At 40.2% G+C, this 20,009-nt stretch overlaps 1 protein-coding gene across 5 annotated transcripts in view; it reads right to left on the bottom strand.

Moving 5' to 3' along the window:
• Positions 1 to 4,718: 4,718 nt before the first annotated feature.
• SLC45A4 (solute carrier family 45 member 4) overlaps positions 4,719 to 20,009 on the bottom strand; it is a 153,687-nt gene continuing 138,396 nt past the window's right edge. For 4 of the 5 annotated variants that reach the window (XM_069081102.1, XM_069081098.1, XM_069081100.1 and 1 more), the window contains 4 exons: positions 18,512 to 19,584; positions 16,728 to 16,827; positions 15,160 to 15,371; positions 4,719 to 11,088 (listed from right to left, as the gene is read on the bottom strand). In XM_069081102.1, the coding sequence (XP_068937203.1) occupies positions 10,729 to 11,088; positions 15,160 to 15,371; positions 16,728 to 16,827; positions 18,512 to 19,584 (1,745 nt within the window). In that variant the 3' untranslated portion in view covers positions 4,719 to 10,728. The remainder of the gene's footprint in view (positions 11,089 to 15,159; positions 15,372 to 16,727; positions 16,828 to 18,511; positions 19,585 to 20,009) is intronic. The other variant, XM_069081101.1, reaches the window with a different exon arrangement.

Raw genomic sequence — 20,009 nt, 5'->3', positions numbered from 1 at the left:
TCTGATTTTTTTCCCTCTGTTTGCTCATCTTCCCAGCCAATTACTTGACTTTTGAGCTCTTTGCCAAGGTAGGACTCTGCTTCTGGAGTGTAGAGTGCTCTGTCCTATATTTCTGGGATTTTGTGCAGCTGTTGTTGGAGCTACTTCTAGGCACCTGTAAATTTCCAGTTCTTCTAAGGGGACATAATCAAAGAAGAGGTGTTTACTCCTCTCCTGGCCTGTGCTCTGGTCTGTGAGTGACCACAAGCACTCTTCTCTGCCTCGGAACTGTGAGGAGGGCTCCCTCTCCACAGACGCCACGAGCTCTGCTGTGCCAGTCCTCCTCACCCCAGGATCGCCACCCAAGACTGCGACCCAGATTCAAGCAGGGCAAAGGAAGAGAATCTTGCACCAGCACCAGCAAAGAGATTCCTGCAATTGCCTTCTGATAATTCACTTGATCCCCCCACCATCTGTGGGCCTGGAGCTCCAGAAGCAGCCACTGATGCTGCTTCTGCTGTCACTGCCCCAGGGCTGAGGCCAGACTGCGCTCTTCTCTCATCCAGGTCCAACAGAGTTTCTCCACTGACCTTTTATCTTTGGCATTTGTGGGTTGAGAAGTATGGAAACCACCACGGCTGCCAGTGATTCAGTACCCCAAGGCCTGTTCTAGCCAGGTCTACGCCAACGTGGCCCATTCTAGACTGTGCTTCATTCCCAGCCAGGTGCGATAGACCCTTTCTGTGGGCCTGCCAGGCTCCCTTCAGCTGGCCATATGTTTCACTCTGTCATTTTGTGGGTTCTATGGCTCTAAAATTTGTTTAGACTAATTTTAATAGGTATTTGGAGAGGACTAGGGGAAGAGATCAAGCAAGTTCCTGCTTTTACTGCACCATACATACACACCCCCCATCCGTAATATTTGTTAGTATTCTCTTTACTCACATTCCTAGCTTTATTTTCTGAATTGGAACTTTGTCAGGTCCAGTTTATGTACACTTCTGGAAAGGTGGTGCAACTTTCCTCCTGATCTGCATCATATTGGGTCCTGGCACTGCTTTTTCTAGGTATTGAGTGCTGTGTTCTTTAGGGCTTCAGAACCCTAGGCAACAGCCTAACTTATCATATGACCTAATCACTATCTTCTAGTCTGAGCACTGTAGGATCCCAATCCCAATCCAGGGTTAAAGTGAGACAGCAATAGGCTTCTGGTGTCCTTGACTCAACCCTGGTCTAGGATGCAATTTTCCTGCCCCCAAAGACACAGCTGCAGGCACTCCCTGGATCTTCCCTGATCCATATTCCCAACATTCTACTTTCAAGCTACATAGCTTCAATTGTCCATGACTGGCTGGAATGCTTTCATGCACTGCACTCCCAGTCCAGGCTTTTCTGGCTGGACCTGTCCTTATTGCCTATAGGCTTATAACAATCTCCTTGTGGAGAACTGGTCTAGAAAAAGTCATTTATTGTACTTTCTCATTGGATTTCTGATATTCTTTATTTTGCTGGAGGAACTGAGCTCTGGGGGCAGCCAGGTGGTGCTGTGGATAGAGTGCTGGATCTATAGTCAGGAAGACTCCTCTTCACGAGTTCAAATCTGGCCTCAGACACTTACTGGCTGTGTGACCCTGGATGAGTCACTTAACCCTGTTTGCCTTAGTTTCCTCATCTGTAAAATGAGCTGGAGAGGGTCGGCCAGGTAGCACAGCGAGTAAGAGCACCGGCTCCAGTGTCGGGATGACCTGGATCGAATCCCAGGCTCAGATACTCAGCACCACACCCAGAAATAATTGGCTGTGTAACCTTGAGCAAGTTACTTAACCCTGATTGCTTTAAAAAAAAAAAGAGCTGGAGAAGGAAATGGCAAGCCTCTCCAGTATCTTTGCCAAGACAATCCCAAATGGAGTCACGAAGAGTAGGACAAGACTAAAACACAACTGACCAACAACAAACAATTGAGTTCTGTTCAGTTAACTCCTCCACCTTAGCTGGAATAATAGACTATGGAGACCTCCTTCTAAGATGATATCAGACGATTAATGGCAATTTCTTAAGTCTGATCATTCAACCAATTCCAAATCCATGTAACTGTGTAGAGTCTGTATTTCTAGCTTTTCAAAAAATAGCTAATATTATGTGGTGTCTGTTACGTGGCACAATGGATAAAGCACTGGGCCTGGAGTCAGGACCTGAGTTCAAATCTGCCCTGACACTAGCTAGCTGTGGGACCTTGGACAAGTTGCTTAACCTTGTTTACCTCAGTTTCCTCATCTGTAAAAGGAGCTGGAGAAGAAAATGGAAAATCACTCCCATATCTTTGCCAAGAAAATGTGATCATGAAGAGTTGGAAACTGAAACAACTGAAAATGATATGCCAGACACTGTTAAGTGCTTTAAAAAGATCTCATTTGATCCTCACCCAGGAAGACAGGGGCTATTATTCCCATTTTACAGTTAAGAAAACTGAGGTAAATATTTTAGTAACTTGGCCAAGGTCACAAAGCTTAGTAAATGTCTGAGGCTGGATTTGAACTTGGGTCTTTCCAACCTCAGGCTCAGGCTCTCCCCACTTGCCATCCAACTATCTATTTCCTTAAGAATATCTTGAAGGGGTGGTGCAGTGAGTAAGAGTGCCGGCCCCAGTGTAGGGAGACCTGGGATCAGTTCCGGCCTCAGATACTCGGCACCCACACAAAAATAATAACTGGCTGTGTAACCTTGAGCAAGTTACTTAACCCCAATTGCTCTAAAAAAAAAAAAATCTTGAGATATTTTAGCAAATGCTTTGCTCAACTCTAGATATACTGTACTGATTAGATCAGGGAAAAGTTATTGATTTGGTTTAGCTAGATTTGACAGGTCTCATCAACCTGTCAAAAAAAGGAAACATAGATAGCCTGGTATCATGTTTTTATGGGTTTGCCAATAACCATTTCCTTAACTAGTCAGGAAGATGTGGGTTAGAATACTCTCTTGACACAAGCAGTATAACCAAGGACAAGTCACTTCACCTAACAAATGGAATACTTACAGTCCTACCTCAGAAAGTGGGTGTAATGAACAAAAAGCTAATGAATTTCAGTAAACCGCTTTGCAAATCTTAATAGGGGGCAGGTAGGTGGTACAATGAATAGTGTCAGGCCTAAAGTCAGGAAGACCCGGATTCAAATCCATTCTCATATATTTACCACCTATATGACCCTAGACAAGTCAAAATTTGTCTGCCTCAGTTTCCTCATCTGTAAAATGGGGATAATAGCACCTATCTCCCAGGGTTCTTTTTTGATTATTGGCAATGGGGATATTTTGTTTTGCTTGGTCATAGGAACTCATGAAAATTATGGTATGGAGGGTTTGAGATTTTTATCCAGAAGAATCTCACATTGATAAAATCACTGATCCGCTGAAGTATTTAAAAAGGTTTAGTGCCCTGTCCTCGGAACTGGACAAGGCAGATCTGAGCAAGACTTTGGCTCTCACACAGCTTACGGCAAGGAATGCGTCTTGAGTGGGGAGGGACTTTTCTCCTAGTTTAATGGGAATCCCCTAGAAATAAGACATCTAGCTTTTGTTTTCAAGGCCTCCAGTGAAAGGGAGAAAGTCTTTCATGGTGTTGGCTTGACCACACTCTTTCAAATGTATGACCTGCAAGATTTAATTAAGTATATTCTCTATGCCTTTGTCTAAATCATTGACAAAAAGGTTTAATAGCTCAGAGTTAAAAAGATGTTTCAGTATTTTTTTGCCAGGAACTTGTCGAGTTTTCTGGCCTACAGCTTTCAAAAACCATACAGTAGCTCTCTCTTTTCTCCCTGATTTTTCAAAGGTTGACAGCAGCAATTCAGTACCTTTATGCCAATTATTGAATCTGGTCATTCAGAACTGGTAATGAATTTCCAAAGAACACTTCTTATCATGTTTATTAATCTATCCCATGTCAAGAGAAAATGGAGTCCCATACTCCTGAACAACTGAGTGTCTATCTCTGAGTTTAGGTCCTGGCAGGATTATAAAGGAATAGAATTTGGGACCAGGATTTAATAGATTATCTAGTCTGGTGGATTTTGAACTTTAATGACCTTTGGCAATTAAGAGGCCTTTTAAATGCATAAAATATATAGCATAGGATTATGAAGGAAACATATTGAAATGCAGCTTTTGAAATTTTTATTTATATACATACACACATACATAACATATTTTCTTTTTGGAGGGGGCAAAGCAGGGCAATTTGGGTTAAGTGACTTGCCCAAGGTCACAAGGTTAGTAAGTGTTAAAGTGTCTGAAGCCGCATTTGAACTCAGGTCCTCCTGACTTCAGGGCTGGTGCTCTATTCACTGCACCACCTAGCCACCCCAAAATAGCTTTTTAAAAAGTTCTCAGATCCTAGATGAAGGTGAAGTGATTGGAATTTAGGTCTTCTAAAAGAGGTATTTATACAAACAGCCTAGTAGACAACAAAGTGCTTTGAGGATCCAGAGAGGAAACCATTGTGGTTTGGATGGAAAGGGTATGTTTTAGTCAGGAAAGCCTTCTAGGGGTACTTAGCACCTGAGCTGAACTTTTAAGTTTGGGCACCATGTCAGGGAATAACAGGAACAGGGCAGGGCTAGGTGTCAGGGAAGGAAGATAGGGAAGAAGGCTAAAAGGGATGAGGAAGTATTTCCCCCTAAAAGGTCAATGTACCACTCAACTTATTTCACTTGTGAAGTTGGAAAGGATACACACTCAGTTCATAAACTTACTGAAATGTTTATTAAGATTCAACTGTAGAATAACGGACTGGGACACATGTGGAGTGTATGTCTAAATCCACTCCCCCTTCTATTTATAAATGAAATTAGATTATACAAACAGAAAGTGCAGAACAGTAAAAACAGTCAGTCATGCAACAAATCTTTTACCTTAAAAAATAAATCCCTCAAAAGCTCAACAGCATAGAAATAAATGCAACATTGTGCCATTGATGCACTCCAAAAAAAATCCATCATCTGTGACATAACTTTGCTTTTTAATCCCTTTTTCCTCATAAAACTTAACAACATTATGTGTTTAACACACACATATAACATTGCTAAACTCAGCAAGAGCTAGTATAGTGCCCCAACTTAATAAGTTGATAAAAAGTAGTTGTCATTACCACCAGTTCACAACGGAACTAAATATTTCTGTTATGAGATGCCTATATGCAGCTTTTCCATTGACATGAGGCATTTAAACAAGCTCCCAGAACACCCATTTCCATGTTACATAAGGAAAAACTATTCTATCTGAAAACATTAGTGGGACCAGAGAGCTCCTTGAGAAGGGTGATGGGCCCTAGAAAGGACAAAACAAAACAAAAATTGGTCATCAGTAGAAGAAGCTTCCCAAATGGTATCTGGAACATTTGCTGGCATAAAAAAAGTGGGGATGACAGTCTTTGACTTGGTTAGTAGGCCCCCTCAGGCCAAGTGAATGAGTCTTGAACTCTGGGTGCTTGAATATGCCCTAACACTAAAAGAAGAAAAGACTGTTTTTGAGGAAAGCTTCCCCAGCAACATTCTACCTCACCCAATGCTAAAATACTGTACTTCATCAGAAGGAAGCACTATTATCCCAATGTAACATGGAAATCCCCACATGCTCTGACCAGTACACTTTCAGGGAAGGATCCCTTGGTAGATATAATTTACAAACACAGTTTGGTGGGTCAAATACAGACACAAAATAGATAGAAGCAAAGTGTCTTCCAAAAGTTAGTAATTTGGTATTTTTTTCCAGAAATATATAGATACGCACACACGCACGCACACATACACACACACACACACACACACACACACACACTGTTCCAGGGATCTGTCTCATGCAACATTTGGTGCTCCTTTTACTTGTTTGGTAGTGGGACTGGCTAGCAAGAGACCTCTTATTAAGAGACTTTCCAAGCTAAAGATGCTATGAACATTTTGAACTCAGCATTCACTTTTGTACCTAAGGAGACTAGTCTACTCTGCCTAGGAGAAAAATACTGGAAAACAGCATGGTCTTTTTTAATATATTAGTGAATGTGATGTGGAGAGATCTATTGGGAATACATGGTCCTAACAATAGCTAACCCTTTATTTATTTTTTTAAAAGAAGACTGCTATAAACAACCATGCCTCAAAGCAAGAGAAACAGGTATAGAGGGGAAATGTCCCCATCAAATTGTATACCCTCTTTCAAACTAGCCGGGACAATTGGGGTGATCTAAAATGAATTTAGAAGAGTGCCACCTGCCACGTTCTCCTTGGCCCTGAGTGCTACCACACAGGGTAACTAAGCCTAATAACAGGAGTGATTCACACCAAAATGAAAACCCCTCTTTGTGCATCATTCCTTTGTTCTTTGACACCAGCAGGCTGACATTAGGTGTCCTTCTGCTAGCAGAACTAGTCATAAAATTGCACCTGAAAAGGCTAACACAAAAAAGACTTGATTTTTTTTCCTGCTTCACCTAAGATACCACAGGTTAACAGAATTCCCATTCCAGTGGACTCAGGTGGTCAAACTGTGGAAATGATCCTGTGAACAGGATGATAATGCAAAAGGGGACACAAGCAAGGTAAAGGACTTAAGACTTCAAATTCATGACTCTAATGGATACTCCAACCCTCTTTTCTTCTTCTCTCTTTCCATTACAGGATGATAAGCTTTTTAGAACAAATTAAAAAAAAATTCTTATCTGTGAGCTCACCTATATAGGATGGGGGGAGCGGAAGGGGGAGAAAAAGGCCTTAATCCCTAAATCTGACAAATGCTAACGTATTTTGGAAATGACTATTTCTAATGCATAGGTGTCAAGCAATTGAAATTAACAGGTCAGAGAAATTTCCATTCTGTTGGCTAAAATAAATTTTTTTCTGGGTGCCCTGCTTAATTCTCAACGTGTTCTTCAGTTACCAGAGTCTTCAGCCCTGAGGTGTCAACCTTTATATTTTTGTATTTATAAAACACTAGGCCAGATGCTGGCTAAACCAAGCGTTTTTACCCCAGTGCACAGTACAGAGGGCTTATTAAGCTACTTTTCAAAAAGTACAGTAACAGTCAAGTCAGATTTACTGATATACAAATAAAATCTCTTCTTCTAAGTTAATAGTATACAGAGACATTTTTAAGGGAAGGAAAATCACCCCTACCATTAACCACTAATGCTCAAATCTGCTACAGTACATATTTTATCTGAAGTGTAATTTCAGGATATATATAAAATAGAGAATGTCCTCACTCAGGCAGTTACAAATCTGCTGTGGAAAAAATGCTAACCTCCTTTTCTCCCATCACTTCTTAAGACACAAGGTGATTATACTCTATTAGATTCAACAGTACAATCTTTTAAGTGATTTGACTGCCAAAGGGGCTGAGACAAAAGGATTCCCCAACATCCTTAGAAGTGAGAGGACACATTCCCCCATATCCCAGGCATGGAGAAGTGGGGAGAATAGAAGGGGAACCAAGGAAAGGTTGGTTAATGTGTCTGTCTCCCTGAAAGCTAAGCTGCAGAGCTCCAACAGTTACTATACTCTTTTTGAGCTCAAACTGCAAGGCATTTCCACCCTTGTTTCTGATATAGAAACCAGTTAGACTACATAGTACTAAATACTTTGGTTGCAAAACATCTGAAAAAGTTATAGCTTAAAAGTTCTACCAAAGTGTGCAGCAATTTCCTTCTGCTCATTTTACCAAAAAAAAAAAAAAAAGAAAAGAAAAAGGAAAAGAAAAACTGAACATACTGACAGTGACTAAGTGCCGTAAGGCACATTTAGAAAATTTTCCATGAGTATTCTTCTGTAAAAAGATGTTAAAATGCAAGTTACTTTTACAAGACCTTAAAATCTGAACATGCCAGTTTTTTGCTTTTATTCTATTTAAAAGACCATGGTCTGGGTGAAGGCTTGACTATCAAAGGTCAAGACATGGATATAAGGTGGCCACCATCCTTTTAGGTAACAACCCTGTGGATGCTACACTGCTTGGTGGCAAGAAACAAAAGTGAAACCTAGGATTTTTGTACCCAGATTTTTTTCTCTGTCTATGTACTAATATGGTTCACCCTTGGTATTCCTTAAGTTGCCTGCCACAAATATTGTATTTGCAACCAGAAAAATGACAATCTACAGGTACCAGGGTTCTGGAAAGCAAAGGTCCATCTAATTCACTTAAAAAACTGAAGATGCATTAAAAATACAAACATACTGCTTGTGTTCTCATTCTAATCTCTCCTTCGTCCATTTTTTGAATTTTTAAAAGGGTAGCACCTGTAAGTGGATCAAGCCTTTAGCCACCTGATCATGATCCTCCCAAACAAGAGTCCAAAGTCCTGATAAACAGTATTTTATAGCTGTAAAGTGATATGAAGTGAGTCGTGTATTACAACTTGCCTACAGCATCAAGCCTAGTGAGAAACCCCCATGGCCTCCCTGTCTGCAGCAGCAGCACTCGCTCCAGTGAATGAAAGGTGACAGAAAACGCCTGCTCCCCGAAGGGCAGCTAGGGTACTTCAAACAAACTGCATGGTTTTGAGGAAGGTTGTAAATGCCTTCAGTAGTACTGTTGGTTTTTTGTCTGAGCAAAAAATTCACATACATATACAGTTCTGAATTTAAAAAAAACAGTTTAGAAAACAGTCAAGCAACATTTGAGACTCGGAAAAAGTCCTGTGCAATTTGGTGTCCTTGTGAGCTAGGAAATTCTAGCAACTTCACACAGTCTGTGTGTTTCTGATGGGAGTCTAACTTAAATGAACATACACTGAGAAAGCTATGAGGAACGAAAAACAAACAAGGGAAACACATTCCCATCAGCAACTTGTACAGACACTGGCAAGAATGCAGATCAGATCAGTACATTAAAACACATTCATTCTCTTACATACACTGAAAATTCAAGTAATTTATTTTAAAAACTTCTTAGTTTATCTTGAAATATATATCTGCTTCTGAATGATCATATTGCAGCATGATTCACATGCATCTGAAAGTACTTTAACAACAACCGCTCTGAGGCAGGCAGCAGTACCACAATCGTCTCGATTGATCGGTTTAATCTGCAGCAGGCTCCCCGCTCTCTTCCCTGAAATCCATGTGCTTGCTCATAGTGGCCACTGCTAACAAGAAAGAGCAGGAGCTTCTTGGGTGACAGAGAAAACTGTGGCTGGAGAAAAGCTTCCAAATAGCAGCTGCATTTTCTACTTTACCCCCATTCTGAGTTTTGCTTGTATATGAAAACTGGAAATACTAAAGGTTTCTTAAATGTAGAAAACAGCAGTCTTTCCTTTTGTTCTGGAGGAAAAAAAAGCCCAAACCCATTAAGTTGCCTAAGAAAGTCCCACTTCCAGGATTCCTTGGCTGAAGAGGTCAGCAGAGGCCCCAGGGATGCAGCAGGTGCGACTGCCCGCCCACGCAACAGGCAAGGCACACATGCTCACCGATCTCCATTTCTTTTTTTGTAAAGGCCCAAGGCCACCTTAGACATGGATTCTGTTATTCGAGACAATTCCACACAAATCAGAGGTGGGCCTTCATGCTCTTGTAGTGGTGTTAGGCCTTCAACTCAGCTCGCATGATTTCCCCAACAAAAGGTTCCAGATGATAAAAAGTGCAATTAAAAAAATAAAAATCCCCACCCTCCCTTTCCCAGAGGGCTGTCACCCATTCTGTGAAGCTGGCTTATAACAGAACACCCTCTGCCCTTCATGGTTGCTTCAGAGATGATCAGTATCAGGCATCATGAAAACAACAAACCCCTTACAACAAACATACAAGCCCACACAAGACAGACACGTGATGCAGCACATTCATCAGTTCAAATAAAGGTTCTTCTCTTCATGTCGTATCACAGCATATTCCGATGATGCACTGACAACACTGTCCTTGTCCAGTGGGCATTTCAAACACAAGATCACCTTCTGGGCTGCTCCTCCAACCTTTGGTATGTTTCCAAACCTACCTCCCACCCGCAAACCCCCAACCCCTAACCCCTGGGCCTAGATCAGTCAGTCTTGAGGAAAATGTCCAATGCATTTTTCTTAAAAAGAAAATTATACCTTTGTGTTGTTTTTTCCCTAAGGTGATTGCAAAGAAAAATATTCAATAATAGTTGCACAAAAAAAAAAACCAATACACACACACACAAAAAAAACAATAAAATTTGACCAAATAACTATAGCTGTCAGACTGATAGTTGTCTGTGGAAAAAATTTCTGATAAAAGTGTCTATTCAAGTTAAACTAGCATTATCTGAGGGATTCAGATGACATCTCATAAAAGTTGTCAAAATAGCTTTCTGTTTGAAATTACAATCTAAAAAAGGCAAAATATTTCTTAATTTTTCTAAATTGCTTATTGTCTATACAGCAACATGTTAAAAACATGCAGAACTATATACCTGCAGATTTTGAGTTACAGTTGGAATCAAAAGATCTTATTCTTAATTTAAAAAGAAAAAAAGGTGTTTATCAGCGATGTGGAGTTTTTCTAGGTTTTTTTCCCCTATTTTTTAAAGTGGAGAAAGTAATCAGTTTGCCTACTGGTTCAAACTTAACCTAAGACTAATGAATTTTGAGTACATTTTTTCACAAAAATCTTATTTATGCCATAATGCAGGCAACAGCAATTATAGAACACTCAGTAACTTTTCTTCCCCTCCCTCCCAACCCCCTTTAAAACCATCTCCACACTCAGCCCCAGTTCCTGCTTGGAATGTGTGTAAACCAGAACGGTAGATTCAGATGACTGACTCGTTCTCTACTGAGACTTCGGACTCCTCTTTCTGAAAGAGCTTCACAACACTGGGCTTCTCCTCAGTATGGCCACTGCCAGCTGTCTGGCGAGAAGACAGTCCCCTATGCTCTTCCTTGGAATCTTCACAGACATCGGGGTAAATCACCAGGAATGTTGCCGACAAGAAGCCCAAGAATGATCCCACAGAGGCCACCACTGGAATAACACGGACAGTACCTACTGCTTCCACCACCCCACCAAGCGCAGAGGCCACGAGGATTTGGGAAATATAAACCTGGCAGGAGAGGATCGCACAGTCGATGCCAAATCCACGCCTTGAATTTCCAGGGCTGTGTTGCACATACTGCAAGAAAAAAAAAATACATGAGATCTGGAAAGACTTTTACCCATTAAGCAAATTATTTATTATGCAAAGCTCAGTGCTAGGAACAGAACAGATATGACACCTAACTTGCTGTCACAAAGCTTACATATGCCATTAAGGGGGGACAAAGGGAAGAAATACACAGAAATGACTGTGCTACAACGAGGAGGAGAGACCCAGGCCAAACTCTTAAGAGAAATATGGAAATTAAGAGAGTCCTTTCATTTTGAAGGATGACAAAGACATAGAATTGGCCCCAGGGAGCAGAAATGAGGAGCAACGGGTGTAAGAAAAAATGCAAATTCAGTCCTGATGGAACAAAGAACTGCCTCACAATTGGACTTATCTTTTTTTTTTTTGGAGGGGGAAGGTAAGGCAATTGGGGTTAAGTGACTTGCCCAAGGTCACATGGCTAGTTTTGTGTTAAGTGTCTGAGGCTGAATTTGAACTCAGGTCCTTCTGACTCCAGGGCCAGTCCTTTATTCACTGTGCTACCTAGCCAAACCATTTTTATTTTATTTTTTGCTTTCACTATTGGACTTATCTAAAAGTAAAAAAGGCACTATCAGGACATGGCAAATTCCCTCTTTAAAGGTGCTTGCCTGAAAACTTGCGAGTCTTTGCTGGGTTTAAGTTAGAACAGACAGAATTGTGGGTGGATTGACCAGTTGGCTGGAACGTTGTTTAGAAAGAGGAACAGTCTAAGCCTGACTCTGGAAACCTTAAACAAGGAATGAAGGATTTGTATTTAATTTGGTAAGCAATGGCATTTTGAGTAACCAAGTAATGTGTCCAGAGAAATATTACTCAGATAATAATGTAATGGACAGGAGAGACTAGCAGAGGTAGGGAAATCAGTGACATTATTAAAATGCATCAAGAAATTCATGCACTGGAAGGGGAAGCATGGTAAGGAGAATCTGGATAAATACCAATGGAAGGAGAGGCAGAAATGATTTTATGACTAGAGCACACAAACCACAGGAACAAAGAGTAAATAGACAGGAAACAGGTCACGAGTCTAGAAAAAAAGGCAAGTGGTTTTGGAGATGACTTCACTTATAGAGACATCAGAGGAAGCTCTCTTCTCTCGAAAGCAGAACATGTAATAACCTGACTTGTTTGATAAATTCATCATCTAAAAGGTAGAGGAACCAACAGGGAAATTTTACTTGTGGATTCAAATTTCATTAATATAATAAAGAACTCTGTGCCAGGGAGGATATGATGGGAACCTTGGGGGGAGAAGTCCTCACTACTCAGAATTTGTGACTGAGTAAAAGAAAATCAGGCATCATTGGACTTACCTTCCTAGGTTTTAGGAGAACAGATTTCATAGGAATGAAAGGTAGAATCTCACAGACTATACTGTATAGGGAAAGTCAGCCCAGGAGGGATAGAAAATTTTCTGGAATTAATTTTTGAACACACAGAAGGAAACAGTTCCAAAGAGGATGAAAATTGAGAGTTGTTGAATGTCATCAATAAATTATTATCTTAAAAATACATGTACAGAAAATAGAAGAGAGGTTGAGAATGAATACACAAACATGGATGGTCTTCTAAGAATAATATCAAGTCAGTGATCAAAAGGAGCTAGCTGGAGCAAAAAGTTAAAAAAAGAGGGGGCCAGTTCAGTGATACTGGGAGAAGCAGGAGATCATAAGAGAGAAAGGACTTTTGCTAAGGACAGAACCTTGTGTAAGGGAGAGGGGAAGGATAAGAAGTCAGCAAAAGCTAAAGAAGGTAGCCTGGAAGACCAATAAAGAGAAGCAGAAGGCACAACTCCTCAATTTTTTTTGTTTCTATTTTTTCCTTTTTTAAACCCTAAACAAGATGAATCACCTCTGGATAGGAAAGAGCAGAATAAAAACGGCTAAAGGAGAGTTGATATCTAAGATAATGCATAGTAAGAGAACCCTTAGCATTCTTTCAAAAACTCAAGTTATCGGGCCCCACTATATCGTCAGGTGCTAAAATAATAGTCAAATGATATATGAAAGACCTGGGAGAACGGAGAGGGGCATCATAGGACTAAAAGCAAATGTTTTGTAGGATCAATGTACACACGGGCTCTCAACAAGTACAAAATGGGGAAAACACAATTAGATATCAATGTGTCTGAAAAGGGGGCTGGATAACTTATGAGGTCATAGTAAGGATTTGTTTGGGGGGAGGGGTTGGACTAGATGGTCAATGATATTTCTTCCAACTCTAAAACTGTTATGTCCACAGAAATAGAGAATTTAAGGGAGATTAGCAAGTTTGGGGATGACATATTGTTCGAGTAGTTCATGTGATATCATAGCTAAAGATATTTAGTGGGTAGTTTGAAATCCAGGACTGGAGCTACAAGGAAAATTTGCGGGTAGAGATATAGATTTGGGAGTCATCTGCATTGGTATAACTGAAGCACTGGGAATTGATAAGATCACCTAGGTAAAAGATGCCGCAAGAAGAGGGCTAAGGACAGAACCTTGTGTAAGGGACAGGGGAAGGATAAGAAGTCAGCAAAAGCTAAAGAAGGTAAGGAGAGAGATGTGGGAGAGGACAGTGTCATGGAAGATGAGAGAGGTCATCAATAAAACAAGAGTCTGTGCTGATGGGGTATAGGCGGTGAATACTAAAAAGAGTTAAGCTCAGCATTACCACTACTAGATCTGAATCCCAAAGAGATGGAAGAACAAGGAAAAGAATTTATATGTACAAACATATTTATAGCAGTTCTTTCTTAGGTGGCAAAGAAACAGAAACTGAGGGGATGCCCATCAATTTGGGAATGGCTGAACAAACTGTGATGGATGACTGCATTATAAAAAATGATGAACAAGATGGTTCCAGAAAACCTGGGAAGACTTATATGAACTGACATAAAGTGCAGTGAGCAGAACCAGAAGAACACTGTACACAGTTAACAGCAATATTGTAATGTTAATCAACTGGGAAAGACTTCTATTCTAATCAATAAAATGATCCGAGACAATTCCAAAGGACTCATGACAAAAAATGCTATCTATATTCAGAGGGAGAAATGATGAACTCTGAGAGTAGACTGAAACATACTTTTTTCACTTTATTTCTTCTTTTTTTGGTAACACAGAATGTTTTTTGGTAACATGGTAATATGGAAATGTTTTACATCACTGAACATGTATGATTGGTATCATATTGCTTTTCTTCTCAATGGGTGGGGGAGGGGAAGGAGGGAGGGAGAGAATTTGGAACTCAACGTTTTAAAAATGAATATAAAAGTATAATTATAAAACATAATTAGCAAATATTTAACAAAATAAAAACCTGACACAAAAATAAATAGTGCTTGGTGACTGGCAAGAAAAAAAAGCAAAAGTCAAGGAAGATGAGATCCCTCAAAAGGGATAGAAACTAAATTGCAAAAGCTTGAGAAATGCATAGTAAGGAAGTGGAGAGAATGAATGGAGAATATGAGACCTAGGGAAAGTGTAAAGTGAGACTATTCTAATTAAAAGTTTAGAAGTCAAAGGAAAGTTTGGAAAGATATAGAGTGATGGTTTGAGGGAATGGCTGAATCGATGCATGGTTTATATGTATGTTTGTTTTAGGATAAGGGAAACCTAAGCATGTTTACAGGGTATGAAGAAGAAGCTAAGAGAAAGAGATACGGAAGATATAAGAGAAAGAGAATGATTGATGGAGCACGTACAGAAAAGGAAAGGAAACAAGAGAAGCACGCACAAGGAGCTAGTACCGAGAGCTGGTTCGAGTCCTTGCTACGCTCTAACTATAGGCATATCCCTGGGCAAGTCACCAACCCTCTTTCCTCATGTGTAAAAGTAAAAAAAGATTGAACTAAATGATCCCTTTTCAGCTCCAACATTAGAATTCTAAGCTTATTTTAGAACAAAGACCAATGGAAACTATGTTTTCAGTTAAAAAAATCCTGGTAATTGTGGAAATCCATCTAGAATATACAGTTCAAAAAGTTGATGTTGTCAGTAATATGGTATTCCCCATTATAATATAGACATGTACTATTTAATAATCTGAGGAGTGAGTAGGCTTTGCACGCACCTCTTTAATTTCATGATACTGTCCTAAGAGTACATAGGGACAGTAGGATATGCTCATGGAGACGATGCCCATAGTGCTGATCATTATCATAGCGATGTAGATGTTGGAGAAAATGGCCATCACTGCAGTACCAATCGAAAAACCCAGGGTTCCTAGGATGTAAATCACCCTTATACTAAGGTCATAGTTGTCCAAATACTTCTGTAACAGAGCTGAAAAGAATACAAAAATCTATGTTCAAAAGTCCAGTGAACAACACTACATACAACATTTAATCACTGATTCTTCTGGTCCCGCTTTTCTCAAGGAGCTCCTAATTTACCTGGGGAAACAGTACTGATGAAAAGTCTTACAATGAGGTTATTTTATATTTGTGACAAAAAAAAATTTTACTACACTCTTTCTATTGGAAAACTTTCACTCTCAAATCTTCAGCTGTCACCTCTGTAATGATGTCATCTCTAGATATGACTTGTTTTCAGCACTAGGCAGATGGGACACACTAAAACACACATAGTTCTTTCTGGAAAATGCCTAGTTGACATTCACAATGCTATCTCCTACTGTCAGCTCAAGCTCACTAGCCTTAAAATTGAACTCACACTCTCTACAGAGCCAGCTTCCTTTCCTGACTAAACTATTTCAGTCAGTAGCACCATTTCCAATCAGGCTTTAAATCCTGGAATTATCTTGGACTATTCTCTCTCTTTCTCTCATCTATTGTGATGTTCACCTTTCTGCCCTTTCCTTTCCTTCCCTTCCCAATGCCATCACCTGATTATAAGGCCATATCACCTAGATTACTATAGAAGTCTAACTGGTTTCTCTGCTTCCATTTATTCCTCTTTCATAAGATCACAATGGATTAATATTGCTGATATATCAAGTTGCTTCTCTTGTCAAAAATTCTCAGTAGCTCAAATATCTGCAGAACAAAATGTAAACTTTTTCTCTTAGCTAAGCCCATCCCCAAGCTTTTCAAACCTCATCTCCTCCTACTTCCCTATAAAAGTCTTCTGCTCCAGGTATAATAGACAATTCACTAGTCCCAAACATGACTTTTGCCTCCTATCTGCCTACAGACATACTGCTTCCTGCCAACCACAATAAGTTATACTCTGCAGGCCCTTAGCTCTACTATCCAAAGTTGAGTAGCTTTCCTTCAAGGTCTAACCCTGGGCCTGCCTCTTCCTTAAGGATCTCTCTTATGACCCCACTCTACTCTGATCTCCCTTTGTCTGCATTACTCTCTGGCACATAAATAATTACGTACTGATTTAGGGAAATTCTTGGGGTTTTTTTAACTTTTTAGTTTTATCTCTCCAAGTACTGTATACTGTAAACTCCTAGAAGAGAGGGATGAAGGCATTCTTTGTCTCTTCTGTAGCATCCAGGACAACATAGGTGCTCAACAAAAAAATGCTGTTTTTTACAATTCGATACTTGGTGAGGTGTTTTTGCTTTCCTGTTCCCAATGCCCTGGGTGTTGAGTCAGTTCACTCTATAAACACTTTCACCACACTGCCACACATGACTCACTAGTTCCCTTTAAAGGCAGATTCACATACCTGAGCAAATAGCAGCAGTGGAGGCATAGATGACTAATCCCCAACAGCCCATCTTCACACCTGCGTTATATGCATGCCAAGCAGTGGAATTTGAAGGTGCCTATTGCAAGCAAAGATTGGAAGTTAAATTGGATGGGACTGCAGTATTACATTGCTTAAAGGTAAATCCTTTTAATATTACACTTTAACATTAAACACTACATTTGAAGAAATGGTGATAACTATAGTGATAATGTAATCACTAGTTTATAAAGCTAACAAGGACTCTCTACTTTTCAAAGCATTTTAATAAGACTAATTATTCTTCCTATTATGCAGATGAGAAAATGGGCCAGACAGGTTAAGTGTTTTGCCTAAAATGGTAAGACAAGTCAGTGATCCTAAGATTGAAATGTACACATTTGAATGCTACATCTGCTGCTCAAGCACTCCTTGAACCTAGTATTTTTATCACTACAAGTGATAAAAGCTTAAGAGTTGGAAAGAACTCTAGAGATCATTGTAGTTCAACTCTCTTACTTTATCCTTGAGGAAACTGAGACCCAGAGAACCCAAATCATGCAGCTGCATATCCAAATTCTTTATCTCCCAGTCTAATGCTCCACAATCCTCCCCAAATCCCATAACAATCATGTCCAGAAACTTCCACATCCCTAAACCCAGAATAAAACTCAAAGACAATCTCCAAAAAAAAAAAAAAAATCAACACCTTTTGCAAACAGAAAAGGTACTGACACACTTCCTCCTATAAATTTACCATACAACAATTATGGTCAGCAGGAAATGCTAGAATCTTGTCAAGCCTAGAATTTCCCTTCCAGACTACCAAGGAAGACTGTTGGAAAGATCTTGCCAGGTCCCCCAGACCATCAGCCCTATTCTTAAAACATCAGGACCATCAACCTTGGACCTACAGGTACCATTTTAAAAAGTTTTACCCTCTAGAAGTATTCAAAATATAAAGGTGGAATGGGATAAAAACAAATACAGAATTCCTACAAGTTCAGAAATCTTGCTTATATTAAACAAAGGCCTTTTTGATTTTTAGTGAATTCCTTGTACTTCATTGTAAAGTTTTGCAACTGCCGTTGATGTTTGCTTTGAAATGAATTATAAAAGCATGAAATACATACAGGACTCTGTATTGTTAATGGAATGGGAAGACCTTTCTTGCCCATTAATAGGTCTAAGTGACCTGCTTTGAGTTGGAGTCACATGGAGCCTGTGGTGGGAGGAGCTTGCCAAAAGGGTGGAACAGGAAGTGGGAGAGTGAAGTGGACCAGAGGGAGAGAGAAGGCAGAGAGGCAAAGCAGCTAGCATGGGTGACAGAGCAGCATTTTGCCCGAGGGAGCTTGTTAATGCGGAGGCCTGATGGAGGGAAGGCTTGGGGATAACGGTGCTCCCTTCGTGGGAGCATTCATCCCTCCAACTTCTTTATTACTATGGTGCATTTGTCTTTCTGGTATATGAATAAATATCTTGGTTTTTATCTTCAAAGAAAAGAGTCTGTTATATCTTGTGATATTAACCAAAGGTCTGGGAATTTTAAAATAAATAAATAAATGTTTTGGTGGCACTTTCAGTATAATTTGTTTCCCTTTTAAAAAATATAATCAATCTTATTTTAATGCATTTAAAAAATACCATTCTGAGAAGGGATTCATAAGGCTCACTAGACTGCTAAAGGGGACCATCACACAAAAAATCTTAAGAACTGTTATATTAGGCATAATTGTTTGAAAAGTGCCTCAGACTGAAATAGATAATGGATTCTATTAGCTCACCTTAGGGTCACCTTCAAAGATGACTTGGCCCATAAAATCTGTATAAAACACTGCTTCAGCAATGATTGAAAACCACGTCACAAGGTGACACAGGCAAAGCCTCTTTAGTTCTTTGGGCATCTTCAACATGGACAGCCACAGCAGTTTGACTGTGGTCTCAGTTTCCCCTTCTTCACTCTCTGAATCACCGCTGGAATTGGTTGCACCACTCTGGTTCCTTTGTCTACACCTCTGGCGATGCCTCTTCTGTATGTCATAGATATCATTCATGCTTCGGGATGACTTAATCAACACAACGGCATTAGCTCGTCGGAAACGGTAACGGTGAGACCCTACTTTGCCATAGTATGAAAAGGTGCAAGATGCCTGACGGTAGAACATATGCCTTCTCCTCCGAATGGAGCCTGAAGTGTTCGACGTCTTCAAGGCCATTTTAGAGTTTCCATTGATGAGATCTTTTGGTGGCGAGCCACTGCCATTTGGGACTTTGGCTTCATTCAAGTGATTATCGAGCAACATATCATCTTCTTTTTCATTTTCCCTGAGGAGAGTGGACAAACGGCTCCGTTTGCATCTCATAAGCTCCTGGCTGGTGCTTCGGGGAGTGTTAGGGTTTGAAGAGTCCTGAAAAATAGAGGGTTCAATGTCATGAAGGAAAAGTAGCTCTGGCTCAATTTCCAATGTTGCATCAGGCATGTGAAGTACAGAGTCACTTTGACTTCTTACAATGTCCACATCGAGGTAATCCAGACTGAGCTCATGCTCAGACTGCACTTCATCGGCAAACATAGAAACCCCATATGGCTCCCCCTCGTTAATTACATTCAAGCGGCTGAGCGGGGGAAGGCTGCTGCTGAATTTGCCGCTGGAGAGGGTATCTGCTTCTTCAATTCGCTCTTGCTGAGGGCAATATTGCTCTTCTTCGATGCTAAAAAGATGAAGGACGACAGACACTGTGAAAATGATAGCTGCAAAGAAGAAGAGGACTTGATACTGGGTTTTAAACCAGACACCTAAGAAGGTCTGTGTCCAATCCAATCCTCCCAGCACATAGCCAGTTGCTCCTCCAAGACCTGAGGAAAATAAAAAGAATGAAATCTTGTTTGAGATCTCTATGAGCCTGAGAGAGAGGAGAATTCATGTGCAAGTCAGCAGAAATGGGAAAGTAGAGATGTGAGGGAAAATTCATGGGCCTGGGTTAGGAACAACTAAGCAGGAATCTCAAATGTCTAAAAGAGAGCCTGCAGAATTTTCGTTTTCAAATATGATGAAATTGGGGTGGCTAAGTGGCACAGTGAATAGAGCGCCAGCCCTGAAGTCAGGAGCGCCTGAGTTCAAATCTGGCTTCAGACACTTAACACAAAAATTAGCCACGTGACCTTGTGCAAGTCACTTAACCCCAATTGCCCTCCAAAAAGAAAAAAAAATCAAATGCAGTGAAACTTCCAATAGGGGCAACATAGTATAGTAGAAAGAACAATGGACAAAGAGTGAGGAA

Source organism: Petaurus breviceps, unplaced genomic scaffold, assembly GCF_028583685.1.
Source record: "Petaurus breviceps papuanus isolate PSGF00001 unplaced genomic scaffold, PetGlider_PUasm1.0 98, whole genome shotgun sequence".
NCBI classification, from domain to species: Eukaryota; Metazoa; Chordata; class Mammalia; order Diprotodontia; family Petauridae; genus Petaurus; species Petaurus breviceps.
The sequence above is the reverse complement of the archived record's forward strand: the minus strand, read 5'-3'. Positions and strand labels throughout refer to the sequence as shown.